At 42.8% G+C, this 14,750-nt stretch overlaps 1 protein-coding gene across 1 annotated transcript in view; it reads right to left on the bottom strand.

Moving 5' to 3' along the window:
• Positions 1–8,665, bottom strand: part of Rasgrf2 (Ras protein specific guanine nucleotide releasing factor 2) — a 213,167-nt gene extending 204,502 nt beyond the window's left edge. The window contains exon 1 of the mRNA XM_032897050.1: positions 8,199–8,665. Coding sequence (XP_032752941.1) covers positions 8,199–8,486 — 288 coding nt within the window. The 5' untranslated portion in view covers positions 8,487–8,665. The remainder of the gene's footprint in view (positions 1–8,198) is intronic.
• Positions 8,666–14,750: the final 6,085 nt, after the last annotated feature.

Here is a 14,750-nt window from a genome sequence, read left to right as displayed (position 1 = left end):
TGTATGTGTTTCAAAAACCTACTTATGGACTGTGTAGTATTGCTTACTGGGATCATCCCCGGTGTCCATGGACTGTAGGATGAATAAAGAAGCTGTTTACATGAACCCAATGGAGTGAAAGAGAAGAAAGAAAGAACTGGTCCATCCAGAAACACGGAGAAATCTCTCAAATGAGATGTTTTGGGAAAGAAGCTGACACAGAACACTGCAGCATGAGTGTGAGCTTGTGAGGCTCAAGAGCAAGCCATCCTGTGAGAAGAAAGGATGCTGGTTCCCATGGTGGCGCAATAAGGATGAGCTGGCCAGAGGTTGGTTTCTGGGGAGCTGATCATGTCCATCACCGGATCTGAGTCTGAATCACGGTGATTCAAACAGTGGCTCCCTTAAGGTTATTTTCTGTTGTCAGCCACATATTGAAAACTAGGTTTGTTTTAAGTTTATCATTTAAGGAACATGTAAATAATTTTTAGAGTATTAGGAAGTAATAAATAAACTATGAGCATGAACCCAAGCAGATCACATTATTATAGAATGATCTCACTGATACATTGAGTCTGTAAAGACACTGCTGAAAGAAGACTGTGGAGTCTCATGATGCATAATGTTAGCACTGGGAACACAGTACTAACTACTTTGATTAATGCTCCATACACTTCAATAATGATATACATCACACCCGTTAAATTGTCTATGAAACTCCCTGGAAACCTGTGACAGTTTTCCTTAAAACCAAAATATGAAGTGAGATGATCAGATTCTCTCACAAAAAAAAAAAAGAAAAAAATCCAAGCTTGAATACAAGAGTGAATGAGAGATGCTTTAGTAAGAAATTCATGTCTTGTGAAAAAGGCTGGATGTCCGGGCATGGTGGAGTCTGCCTGTAATCCCAGTACTGGGAAGCCTAAGGCAGAGGGATTTCTTGGAGTCCAAGATTAGCCTGGGCTGCATAGTACGTTTCGGACCAGCCTGAGCTATAGTATGAGAGCTTATTTTATAAGATGAAAATACCAAGTTGGTAAAACTATGGGAGAAGTTAGAGACTCCTGGGTTATGAGGACGCAGAATAGTTAATGGCAACACAGTGTTGTAAAGCAGTCAGCTAAAAACACTATTCAAAGGATAACTAGGTCCTAATACAGGCAGAGAGATACTCTGTCTTGTCTGGCCTTACGGTATTTGCACGGTTCCTAGCACTCATATGTGACCATTATTTAAGAATACTTGAGTTCACATTTCTCCCTTGTAATCAAAAAGGCATAAAGCAATCATCCATGGGACAGACCCTATTAGCCCTAGGGGAAAGGATGACAGCATTCACGAAGCAAACTATACACTGATTAACGAGGTCTTAATCTCTCCCTTAAAATAGTGTCAACTGTTGGGGTGATGACTTTGAAAATGAAGGAAATCCTGGCTGATGAATGGTGTGTTGCAAAACCACAAAGAATTGAGTGTGGGGACACATTGGTGACAACAGTGAATAAGATCCTCATGCTCGATTCTAAGTAAGATGAGTGTAGAACTGCAGGGACTTGATAAATGTCTCCCTAGCGGAAGCTCCTCTGATAGAAGAGCAGTCTATAATATAAATGCTCCATCGTATAGGGTCCAATCATGGCCATCCCTTATGCCATGGCTGTGCATGGGTACATGACTGAATGCAAACTTTCTATCCCTTCAGGGTTAACAGGTTGGAGTTCATCTAAAAGTGATATCCCATCAGGCCTTTCCAGAACTGTCTACTGTGGTTTCCAGTGCCAACCAACAGCTAAACCAAAGAGGCAACACTTTTCTATGTACAAGTGAAATAATACAATGTCTGAGACTGGCTTTAAAATAAACTCCCCTACCCACCTACACACACGCGCATACACACACACACACACACACACACACACACACACACACAGAGAGAGAGAGAGAGAGAGAGAGAGAGAGAGAGAGAGAGAGACCAAGAAAAAGTCATGAGTTGGGGATTGCTTGAACTAAATGACAGTGGTTCACAAACTCTTGTATTCCATGTGTGTTTTAATTTTTTTAAATAAAAGAAATAATGAAAACCTCTCCTAAATGGTTCTAGTAATGAAAACAAATCAAAAAATCAAAAGATAGAAGGGAAGGAACTAGAAAGCAGCTGGCAAACGCATCTACTTGCCATGCTTGGCTCAGTGTTAAGAGCTTGGGTGGACTTAACTACCCACAAAGTCTATGATGGGGGCACTCATGAACCCCTTTTCTAGGGACTTTCTCAGCCCACCTTGGCATCACTAAGCTTAGAGAGATGTCTCGAGATCACAGGTGTTGTAAGTAGCAGAGGCAAGACCTAAATCTATACATTTTACCCCTAAAGCAAGCCACACCCAATTCCTCCACCTCTCCTGATGACATTCTTACTGGCATTCTTACAAGTTAAAATCCATGAAAGTGCCCTCCAACCCCTCTTCATCGCTGACATAGTCGCATCTGACTTATGAACTGAGTTATAACACCATAGACTGAGACTTCGATCAAGCTACCACCTTCCAGCTCCCACAGTGCTAGCCCTTCCGGCTTTTCAGTAGTTGCTCTGATAGGGTTGGGGAGGCCACCCCTCTTGTTTACATTAGTTACATAAATGGCATGGTCTCAGATACAGTTCAGGAAATGAATCAGACATTGTCTAAATTAATCACCCTAAATAAAACAGAGGAACCCAGTTGCCATACAAAATACCGGTACCCAGAGTCGGCCCTCCGTACAGATTCTCAGTCTCCGAAATGCCTTTGTGCAAGCTCGGCCCACAGTTATAAGTAAAAGAATGGCCTAGGTAGGGCCCCACATGTTCATTTGTAAAGACCGCTTGACTTGCACCATTTTATCTGTATCTCCTCAAGTCTTCAAGAGCTTCACTTCTCTCCACCTGCTTTGATGTTATGAAACCTCCCCAATTTTAGCATCCTGTCTTCCGTCAGGGCTCAAGAAGAAACAACTTGTATAGATACAGATCAGCTCAACTGTGGTAACTTCTTTTCTGCCTTTTCCCTAAACGTATACTTGAAGCATTCTGTAGCCAATGTGAGGCGGTCTAAAGAAAATGGTTTGAGTCTTTATTTTTCCATTGGCTCGTGTGTTTTCTGGTGAAAAGGAAAAATCATATGACCATGTTACCTGAATCTTTGACCCACCTGTGACATTGACGTTCTCTGCAGGAACAGAGAGAGAGTGTACTGCCTTGTTCCTAAGTAGGCAGGCAATCTTATTTTAATTCCTTGAGGATTGAGCTAAAATTTAGAAGTTACACCACCGAAAAATATGACAGCAAATCTGAAAGCAGGCCATGTTTAATCAGGAGCCAAGTGTTCTAACAGTCAAGCACTCCCCACAGTGCCAGGTTCGTACTTAACACCGTCTCGGCTTTCGTTTAAATACTGGCCGCAATTTTACTATACCATCGTACATCACACCAAGACAGGGCTACCTTCTGCGAAATGAATAGTTTCTGTCACTGTGTGAACACTGCCAAGTGTGCTCTCTGGAACTGAGATGGGGTGGACCACAGCACACCAGGACTAAGGACATCGCCATGACACACAGTCAGCCTGCCACTGGTGGGACGGTCATTTTGTACTGCACTGCTTGTCTATAGGCCTCAGCCTCGGTGAACTAGTTTTAGAGAAGAATTTCTTTTGTGATTTCCATTCTTCCCATACTTAAGAAGAGGGGACCTGTAGCTCACATATTTTTAACTTTTTGAGACAGAGGCTCACTCCATAATCAAGGCTGGCTTTGAGCTCACAGCAATCCTCCTGCCTTAGTCTCCCAAATACAGGGATTATAGGATGACTTTATAATCACATCTTCAAGTGTCACTGGTACAAATGAAAATATGTAATCTCCCAATATATAAATGTATTACAAAGAATTAATATTCACTAGCCAAAGGAAACAAACTTAACTAACAGGTATAGATCCCTTTAAAGGGAGAAATACACATAAAAGCAAGAAGCCACCTTAAAATTTGAAAATTAGGATTCAAGACCGAATAAATACACCTTGGCAATCTGATTTATTTCATCCCAAAACAGCTTTTAAAACCTAACTTTTTCTATTTCACATTTAAATTATATTTACTACCGTATGAATATTTATGCAGCTTTGATCAAGAGGGATCAACTTGAAAATAGAATTTGCTGCAGACAGACAATATAATTTTATTTTAACTTCATGTCTCGGAAGCAAATATACAGAGAAAACAGTGTCACACTGCAAATGTCTTCCGCCTTTCCAGGGTGCACCAGTTGTCGCTGAGTCCAACGCACAGACCAGTGCAGCCCACAGGACAAAACACTCTTACATACAGCTAACACCTCAACCACGAGTTTTTCCTGTGTTGTAGTCTCCACACGAATTACAACAGTTTAGATACGAAAGTAGCTGAGATTAACTAATTTTGCTAATCTAAGTAATTTTTATTTAATTTTAATGGAAATGCATTTACTAAGTTCAAGAAAGAAACAGTTCTGAAATGTTTACAAGGTTTAGCAAATGTCTTTATCGCGCTTTCCCTTCATCTGAATTCAGTAAACGAAGATGAGGAAGAAAATGCAGAGTTGGTTATTATAGCTCCACTCAAGATCATGAACTAAAATGGAAAAATCCCCCTCATGGCCTCTGCCTTCTACAAAGATTTCTGCGCATGCAGGCAAGTTCTACCTAATTCAATAAAATGTTTAAAAATCCCTGTCTTGGGGGTCAAGTGAGGAAGTTAGAATGTCTGTCTAGTAAGGAGGTGACAGAGAACTCGCAGAGCCTGTAGTCCCTTTAACATTAAATCAGCACAACTATGAGAGGCATGTACAATTCTTCATGCCTCCAGGGCCAAGGAGACCCATCCCCCGCCAGCCCCCACCAAGCAAGCAGAAGTAGGCTGAATACAACAGCAGATGAAGAAGAAGAAAGACAGTCCTATTGCTAAACATCTCTCTCCCTTCAGGCAAGACAAACAGGGCTACATAAGTGGACCAGACCAATTGGGCTGTGTACTCTCAAGTACAAACACTTTAAAAGATCTCTCCAGTGGAGTGAAACAATGTCACGTGGAATTGGCTGTTTGGAAATAAGCCTCGCTTATAAGCCTTCGAGCATGTGATGGTCTGAAGGTGCGTCTCAAGACAACAGCAACCATTTGACTAGTTTTTAAATAAGAATAAACAAAACTGGGATTCACAAATTACATCCCCAACTCCTAGTTCACCCAGAATTTTTTTAAATCTGAGCTCGGTGGATTTAAATACAGCCTCCTCAACAAAGCCCTCTTCAGCTTGCTGAGTTGTTATACCTGGAGTTGGACTTCACTTATGTAGAAGCCTGAGCTCAGAGTGCCGAGTTAGATGAGATGGTGGAGAATAGCATCTCAAGTCAGAGCAGAGTACAGCAATCAGAGAAGAGCACACTGAACTGGACTGCTAAAGAGGGAAGTTTTCCCTTGCCCTGAATGGGGATTAGAAAGAAGTACACCCAGATACATAGTTAAGAACAGGAACCTTCTTTTGGAGGTAATGAATCACTTTAAGCCTTTTTGAAAAAGATTTCACTTGATTATATCATCATTATTGTTCTAAAGAAGTTGCCACTGTGGAAATGCTGATAAAACAGACTCATTACTTCCCCCCAAATCCTGGAATACCATGAGATCAATGGAGCAGCAAAAATATTCCTCCAGTTTGGGCATATTTGAAAAATGAGCTCATTCATGAAAATAAAAGAAAACTTTAGGGTTTGTGTTCTGTCCATTTTCTGAATTTTTCTTTAACTTTTGCCAATAAACTTAATTTGAAATATTATTTAGGTAAATTAAACCAATTGGTGTTTGTTCTTATAGTTTAACTATAAACATAGGTAACTAGAAATTTAAAGTAATTTGAGAAAGAAACAGAACTCAAGAACAATTAGAGGGGGTTCACCGCAAGAATCGAGTCATTGTAACATCCAAAGATTCTGTATTCTACCCTTGCAGACTCCTCTGGCGCAGTGGATGATGTTCCTTACAGGTTTGTGTGACTACTGACCTGATTTCTCAGAGTGCCCATTTCAATCCTCTCTGTCCTTAGCTTTTCAGAAGCAGTGTTTGCTGCTGTTTATTTGCAGTTCACATCCTCTACGTAGCAACAATGTTGCAGGTTTTTTATAGCCTTAGAGGCAGATGATCACAAAAAGTGACACAGTTAACTGAAGAGAGGCCAATTGCATACACTATAGATTTTGAATGGAACTTTTCTCCTTCTTTCTTCTCTCCACAGTGTCTCGTAATTCTTCAGTCACTTCTAGGTAGCAGTGTTCCAGAAAAGCATCATTCAGCTAGGCTAAGCCATGTCAAGAAAGCATTTCTAGCATACAGGAAAATTTTAAAATTCCCCAAACTTCAAATCCTTTCTGGAGTGCTTACATCTCAGTTTTATTTACAAACCACAAAGATCCCAATTCCCAAACTCCCAAATATGCATGAGGTGACAAGCACTTCATGTGACAGTAAATAGGGGGGGAAAAACTTGCCTAAGATGACACCCCCAGAATCCCAGCTATTCAGGGATTTCAAGTCTCTTTGTCAGAGTCCAACTTAAAGAAAACTGTTCTGAAGATGCAGACCCTGCCCTTTCCCAGCTGATAAGCAATGCTTCACAAATAACACTGGCAGATTTGACAGCCACAAAAGCTCTAACAGTTCTCGAAATTCAGCTCCAGAATAACCAAAATATGGTTATTTGTGAACTCAAGAATACATACAAAGGAAACAAATAATTTAGAGTTGAGTTAGGGGTATGTATTCAAACTATTTTAAAGAACCCTGTCTTATTTTAAACATAATAGGACTTAAAAATCCCTTGGGGGGGGATCTTATAGGCCTTCTAACACTAACACACACACACACACACACACACACAGAGTTTCAAAAATATATTTCCTTAAAACTTTTCTTGGATTTTAGACTGTACAACTTGAATTTTCCCCACTTGTAATACCTGTACCTGCCAGCTTAGAAACTAATTTTCCAAATAACTGAGAGCACCTTCAAAAGTCAAAAGGGCATCTTTTAAATTTCGAACTCCTAACTCTTCTGATGTGTTTAAGCACTTATCATTTACCGACGTTAATGATTTACAGCGAAAGCCAGAAGCAATCTTGTGCCTGGTGTGGTTTCGGTTCCTCTGAGTTCGAAGCTTTAAGAGGCAGAAAAATTAGGTGGCCATCCTAACCACCATTGCGTCTGTGGCAGCCTCAGAGGTTTGCAGTACATGCAGTCTGGTCAAATTTGCACAGAAAATTCATCCTAGAAACATTTTTCTGGAACACCAAAAGCAACCCAATCCCCCCACCGCACCCCAATGTTTGGAATAAAGAAGCGAAAACATTTGGCTGGATAAAAACCATTCCTCTTTAACTTTAATAAACAAACGACATTTGAAATCAATATGGTTCCTATTTTGCAGGAATGGGATTCAGAGGTTAAGCTAGTGCCTTCTCCACGCCTTGAGCACACAACAAACCCGTTCAAATTACGACCTACAACTAAAAGGTCTCATTTACTTTAAAGTACACAGTGTTCTTTTTTAAATGCCCGTGTGTTTTAAACATAAACTCAGGGACGAATAATCTTTGGGAGACAGTGTCTTTATGCGGATCTCGGTGGTCAAACATTCGCAAGACCTAAACTACAAAGAATGATTGATAAGGACCGACAGAAACGTCTGTCGTGGTAGTGGGATTGGTTCCCTGCACTACCGGTGAGACATCACTGGCAAGGAAAGAACTCTGCCGTTCCGAGCCAGTGAAAAAGGAAACCAAACTTTTCCAAATAGGGTAGTTTGGTCTCGCCAAACCTATCTAAATCCAACAGGTGTCAACATACATCGCCACACTAAGGTCTAGAGGAGCACAGACTGGTTAGGGAAGAAACTGAGAGAAATCTGACCTGACCTCTAAGAGGATTGTGAAGGGGAAAAAAAAAAAAACTAAACTAGCCTGGTCTCTTGCCCAGCTGATCCCTAGGTGGTGGGGTCAAAAGATGGTGTTGGCAGAATCTCTCTGCTCACGCACAAGGATATGCAGGGTCTCCGAGCACTGCCCCTGCGCTGTCCGCTGTCCACCCAGCACCAGAGTTGGACAAGCAAGACAACAAGGCGCCTGGGGCTGGGAGCCAGGGAAAGGAGGGTGTGAGGTACCTGTTTGTCCAGCGCGTCCCGGGCGCCTGCGGGTCCTGCGTTGGTCCTTGGTGGGGCGGGCGTCCGCTCACAGCTGCAGCCCTCTAGGAGGTACATGCCCGCTGGGCGGCCGCTCTGTTCGCCTTCGAAGTAAAAGAGCACATTCTGATAGAGAGCGAACCACTTCTCGTGCCAGCGGCTCGCCTCGGCAGCCTTTTTGCTCAGGAAACCGCGCTTGGTGCCCTCCTTGCGCGCCAGGAAGGCCAGGTACAGGGCGTGCCCCTCGTTGTAGCGCACACTTTTCTGCATGGCGAGGGCGCGGAGGGCTTTCGGGTCGCAGCCTCAGCTCCGCGGCGGGGTCATCGCAGAGTGCCCTCCGAAAGGACGCACCCCAGTTCGCCTGCCACAGGGCACCCCGCTTGCCGCCCAGACCTAGGGCTCCTATCCAGGCTGGGGCACGGTCTCCTCCCCGACCGCGCCCTCTCCGGCCCTTGGCCCTTGACACCTCCGGATCCCCGGAAGCCCGGTGCCGAGTGACCCTCCGAGGGCGCCCGGACCGGTGTCGCTCCACCCGAAGTGTTGCGGGAGCCCTGCCTCTGCGGCGGGCTGAGCTATGCTGTGTGGCGCGCGGCAGCTAGAGGACTGTCCTCGGGCAACGCGCTCTGGGAGACAGAAGGTAAAACGTCACGTGGGAGATCAGCAGTAATCGGCTTGGAGACCGATTTAAAGGGTAAAGCCGGCGCGGTGGCGGCCGCGGAGGCGCTGCCTGCTCGCCCCAGCGCACACCCTCCACTCTCCACTCGCCTGCCAGGTCCCTGGCCTCCTCCTCTGCCCAAACCAAGCCTGGATGGAGTAGATCGCCCAGGAAGGGCAGGAGCGTGGTAGTACCCAGCCGCTCACAGCACAAACATGCACAAATGTGCCCTCACACATACACAGGCAAACGCACACTGAACACACACATGGAGACCAATACACACACACAAACACACAATGCTCATATTCGTACACAAAAGCACACATGCACACAAATACAATAAGAACAGGCACACAAGCACGTGTGCACTCGCAACATAAATTAGCAAATACCCTTTCACCCAATGTTCACATAAGAGTATAACTTACAGTCAGGAACAACACATTTCTATGCACACAGACACACATCCACAATTACAAATGTACACCTACGGTATGAACTTCTCAAAAACGCAAACCCACTAATTTGTACTTAAACAGGCAACTACATACATGTACATACCTTAGAGCTATCTCAAACACTCTCATATTTACTGTACCTAGTACATACATTTATAATCATACACACAAACGTACGCCTATACATAAACACACTGCCCCTTTCTGTCACACACACAATCGCAAACACATGCATTTACATGTAAATGTGCAAATACATGCACTCCTAAACACACCCATCAGATACGAGCACTTACAGACAGAACACAGACAAATAAATGTATGGGCACTAGGAGACATACATTTTTACAGCTCGTGTGCCCGAACTCACTCACAAAAAGGTTCAGTAGCAGCAGGTGGAGTCACAAGGTGGCTTTGCATAAACCACAATGTTGGCTTTTCAGCTTGTACCAGCACCGTAGAGACCAAAACTACCTGTGAATGTTGATAGGAGACGTTGAGTGTTCCCAGAAAGCCAGCAAATGTGTCAATTCCTTTGGACACCTGTTATGTAATTAAAATAAAAAAAAAAAACAACTAAAAGTTCAGTATGACATTTTAAATAAGGGGAGAAAGGATAACCTTATCAGGAAAACTGCTGTCTGAGGCAGAAGCTGTCCTCAGAGGCCAACTGTCACGCACAGGCTGAGCAGAGTCCCTTGTCAAGACCGGGATGCATTTGATTAACAAATCTTACCGCTACTGCTGGAAAACCAAGACACTCTGCTCAAACAAGACACAAGTGGAAACGATATGCTGTTCTAGCAGCTTCAAGAGAAAACGAGTGAATCCCCACAGTGTTCTTTTTGATTCTGCCTCACATTCTTTTCACATTCTTTTTATTCCCCAGAGCCAGTTATTAAAATGAGTGGCCAAAAGAATATTGTGGAAAGAACAGAATAGCAGAATGCCTCCTTTCGGGACAGTGAACTGATGGCAATACACCTGTCTTGTCCTGTGGTTGTGTGCTCACAAGTTGGCCGCCCCAGGGTCCTGTCTGTTCTGAAAGGCTGTCTTTGCAGGATGCTTTAACTCTGCCTCACTGAACGGCTGAGTGGTTTTGCATTTTCCTGTCAAGGAAAACTTCACTATTAAAATCCATGTACTAGGCAAATTGCCATTTTGAACGGGCTGTGGGAGAACAGTATCCACCCTCTAACATACAGTTATGGATCTGAAGGACAGTGCTGGGTTGAGCTGGGCTTAGCCCAGCTGAGAGCTTGTTATTTAGAGAAAAACAGCTAAGTTGCTGTTCACAAGGTTCTAGAAGCATGGGAGAGGGTGACTGCCTCTGGGGCCTTTTCTTTCCTTCTCTGTGGTCCAGCTGCATGCAGATCTGGGAAGAGGAAGCCAGAGCATAACAGTGTGGTCGGGTGTTCCCTCCGATGTGAATGACTTCTTTCCTCAGTAAGTGCTATCTCTGACATCCTGCTATGGCCGCCCCCCCCCATAAAAATGTCCTTATTTGAGCCCCAGAAAGTATTCATCTCAACCATTGTCTGACCTCACTTTCCATTATGTGAGGTGCGGTGAACTTCATCTGCCCAAGGCAGTGAAAGATTAAAAGCTCTGTTTTCCTCCACAGTTTGGTTGACTGCAGCATTGTTGCAGTGTACATGTGTGTTTGTGTGTGTGCATACACATGCACACATACATGTATATGCATAATGTATACACACGCATGTGTGCGTGTGTTCATTGTATATGCATGCACACGTGTGTGCACGTGTATATATAAATGAATATGTATATACATACATTATGTGAATGTGTACATGTAGAGGTTAGGGCAACCTTGGCTGTTGGTCTTCACTTTCCACCTTCTCTGAGATGGGTTCTCTTTTTGTTCACCACCACATATGCCAAGCTGGCTGGCCTGCAAGCTTCCAAGGATTCTTCTATCTGTGGCCCCCATTTCATCACAGGACAGTGGAGATTACAGACACCTGACACCATGTTGGCTTTTATATAAGTTTCAGAGGTCCTAATTCATGTCTTCATGAATACATAAGTGCTTTGCCCAACAGAACCATCTCTCCAGTCCCTATATTGGATTTTAATTCTAGAAATTCATTGCCACAGTTATTGGCCAGAAGCTGATTTCCTCAGTACTATTCTGGAATGATATGGAAGAGTGTGCCTTGTGCTATCAGTGTGCTCAGACCAGAGGAGAATTTTATGGTTAGGAGCATCTCACTTGATTCTTAGTAGCAAAGCCAGATCCTTAAAGGAATTTAGAAATTGGTCATTGGATTGTTAAAGAAAGTATAAACATCTGCAAATTGAGGTCATTCTGTGAGACTTTAAGGGGTGAAAATAACTAGAAATCTATGGGGCATCTAGAAAGCCACAGCCAGTAAAGTGTGTAGCCAGCCTCTATGGGCCCTTAGCTCTTACATCCAGTGGAATACTCCCTGGACCATGCCTTCCTGAAACCCTGATCATGCTTTCCTGAAAGGGCCAGGGGGTTGTAGAGATGAGAGCACTTTTCTAGCTAACCTCACAGGACTCTTCTTCAAACAGATATTAACAGGCTATTCCATAAATTCACTGATTTTCCCTCTTGACTTTCATGAACTCTTTCCTGGGAGGATCATTTTGTATTAGGGGTTGGTTTTAATGCTGTCCTACGTTCAATTCAGCTCCCAAAGGCCAAGTTCCCAGACACTAAGGGTCTCTGCCCCCAGATAGATTTGATTGGCAATAAAAAATTGCTCTACAGCCAATGACTGAACAGGTAGACTAAGGCAGGACCTGGGGATCTGCATAGGCTAGGAACCAAGGTAGAAAGAAGGGAGTCAGAGATTGCTATGATGGGGAAGAAGGAAGACCAGACCTAAAGGCCCTCCGATAAATGAGAATCAGGGAGTGGCTACATGGGCCACTTCGCAGATTGTGTTTTGGGTTGTAGAGATTTTAAAAGATATTAACTCAGAAGTACCAGAGGGGAGTGTTTACTAGCAGTGGGAAGGATTAGAACTGCCCAGCTTTTGAGCTAGTTAAGGTATTTAAAATTAACTGGTGTGTGTGTGTGTGTGTGTGTGTGTGTGTGTGTGTGTGTGTGTGTGTGTGTCTGTGTGTGTTTCATTCGTGGATTCAGACAGCTCCGGCGGGCGACTGAAAGTACAACTGCCAACACGGTTTAGCCAAAATTACTGCTACGATTTTGTCGCATTTTTTTAAAGACAAAATGCATTTCTCACTGTTGCATGTAACTTTTGCTACCACCCCTTAGCTCCAGGAACAGATCACACTACCAGCCTCCACCCAGATTCCCTTGAGTCTACGAATACAAAACACAGACACATATGTTGCTCAATTTCAGCTTGCATTATAGACACAATTACAGGGCAGCACTTATTGCCTACCTGGAGATGTGTGCTCTCATCAATACTCTTAGTTCCACACCATTCTACCTGCCCACAATTTTAGTTGTTCAGTTACATCTAGTCCCACCTAAACATCCCCACGCACCTGCCTGCACTGCTTGTAGGAGCAGCCACAGTCACCACTCTGCTCCACCCAAGGTCTCATAGCAAACTCTCCCTCCTCTTTCTCTACTGAGTCTATCTCTTGCCTGCAGGGACTCTGAAGTCCCACCTATTCCTTCTGCCCAGCAATTGTCCCATGGCTTCTTTACTGACAGATTAAGAACCAATTGGGAAACAAGACCTTTGCATCAGAACCACCCCTACACCTCACCTTTTCTGTCCAATAAAATAAATAAAACAAAGTAACACTTCCCCAGACATAAATTGAACAAAACCATAACAAATCATGTAAATTACATAGTATAGTATACAATTGACTTCCAGTCCACCATAGTTGTCAATTAAAGTACTCTACCATCATTCTTAACTTAAAGAATTGTGATTCTATCCCTAGACTATGTTTAGATTTTAGCCTGTAATGCAATCTGAAAAACCATGTCTTCCACTCTATAACCTCTCTCCCAATGTTAAACAGCTTGTGTTTGATTATGAGACTATAACTAGTTTTCAACCCTGTCAGAAATCTGAGAACAATTTAAACCATACCGGGGCATTAGGAAGCACCAAATACAGCTTCTCAAATTTAAACAATTGTAGAGAGAGCTGACTACCTGGCCAGCCCCCTAATTTCTTATAACATTGGAGCATCTGTCTTCAGCCTTCTGGCTCAGGATCATCTGACAGACCTTTGCAAAGCAGGGTTATGAAGAACTGCTTACCCTGTCTTGGCAGAGCTAACAGTTGACTAAACCACATAATGTATCCTTTTCCCAGAAAGTATTTTGTTCTGCATATGAAATAGACAATTTATGCCCTGTGGCTACATGACCATGATAAGCAACCTGGCTTGGAGGTGAAGATGCTCAATTTCTTCTTTTAACCAATAAGGGGGTGCTGACAGGAGCAGAAATGCCTTATTGTCAAATAATTAAATAACATTAAATATCACATCCTGTAGATTTCATTTGTTTTTGAACACACACACACACACACACACACACACACACACACACGTGCACTAATCTGAACTATTAAACCTTGTCTACTCTTAGCTATTTCTAATTGAAATATTTTGAAAACACCTTCTTACAATTAAATCAGAATCTAACATAACCATGAGTTTGCTATCTGGCCCTTACCTGTGTTGCTTAATCATTCTAAACAGTTTGTAACAGCAGTTATTAGAGAGATTGGGTCTAAGCTTTGTATTCTTAAATGAGTTGCATAGGCACAATGCCTATCTAAGAGTAATAATATTAATCTCAAATTTTGTATCAATATAAAAAATTCACACTATTGAAAACCTTAAATCTGTATCAAAATAAGTTCTGTACCAATGTAAGAAATCACAATTTTAACATTGTAACAATTATAAATATTTCTACCAATTAAGATTATGGCGACACAATACTTTGTTCAAGGATAAAATTTAGTAATCCATCCTACCTATTTCCTCCCAGTTCAAAATTATGAACATTCCCAAATTATCCCTTAAAATGACAACCTTTCTATAATTTGTAAAATAACCGTCACCAGATAACCAAACCCAGGGAACTGGGATGACAACTCTCCATAACTTCTCCCTGCGGAATGTAGGTGCTAAAAAATTCTCTAAAGGGCTGGGAAGGGTAGGAAAATTAGAAATTTTGGCTAGACTTAAGAAAGCTAGCTTTAGCATCTGTTATCCAGTCTCTGCATGTTTAGAAGGCTCTGGGCTTGACTGCAATTCTGACAGAATCTGTCTGAAAAGTTGAATGAAGCAAGATGACCTGGAATCCGTAGCAATTGTCAAAGCTGTTTTGGGCAGCAACTGGAAGCAGGGGGGCAAGTGGGTCAGTTCAGCATCTCTGAGGATGAATTTCACCAAAACTGTATATTTCATAATATA

This window comes from Rattus rattus, chromosome 3 (assembly GCF_011064425.1).
Source record: "Rattus rattus isolate New Zealand chromosome 3, Rrattus_CSIRO_v1, whole genome shotgun sequence".
Classification (NCBI taxonomy): domain Eukaryota; kingdom Metazoa; phylum Chordata; class Mammalia; order Rodentia; family Muridae; genus Rattus; species Rattus rattus.
The sequence above is the reverse complement of the archived record's forward strand: the minus strand, read 5'-3'. Positions and strand labels throughout refer to the sequence as shown.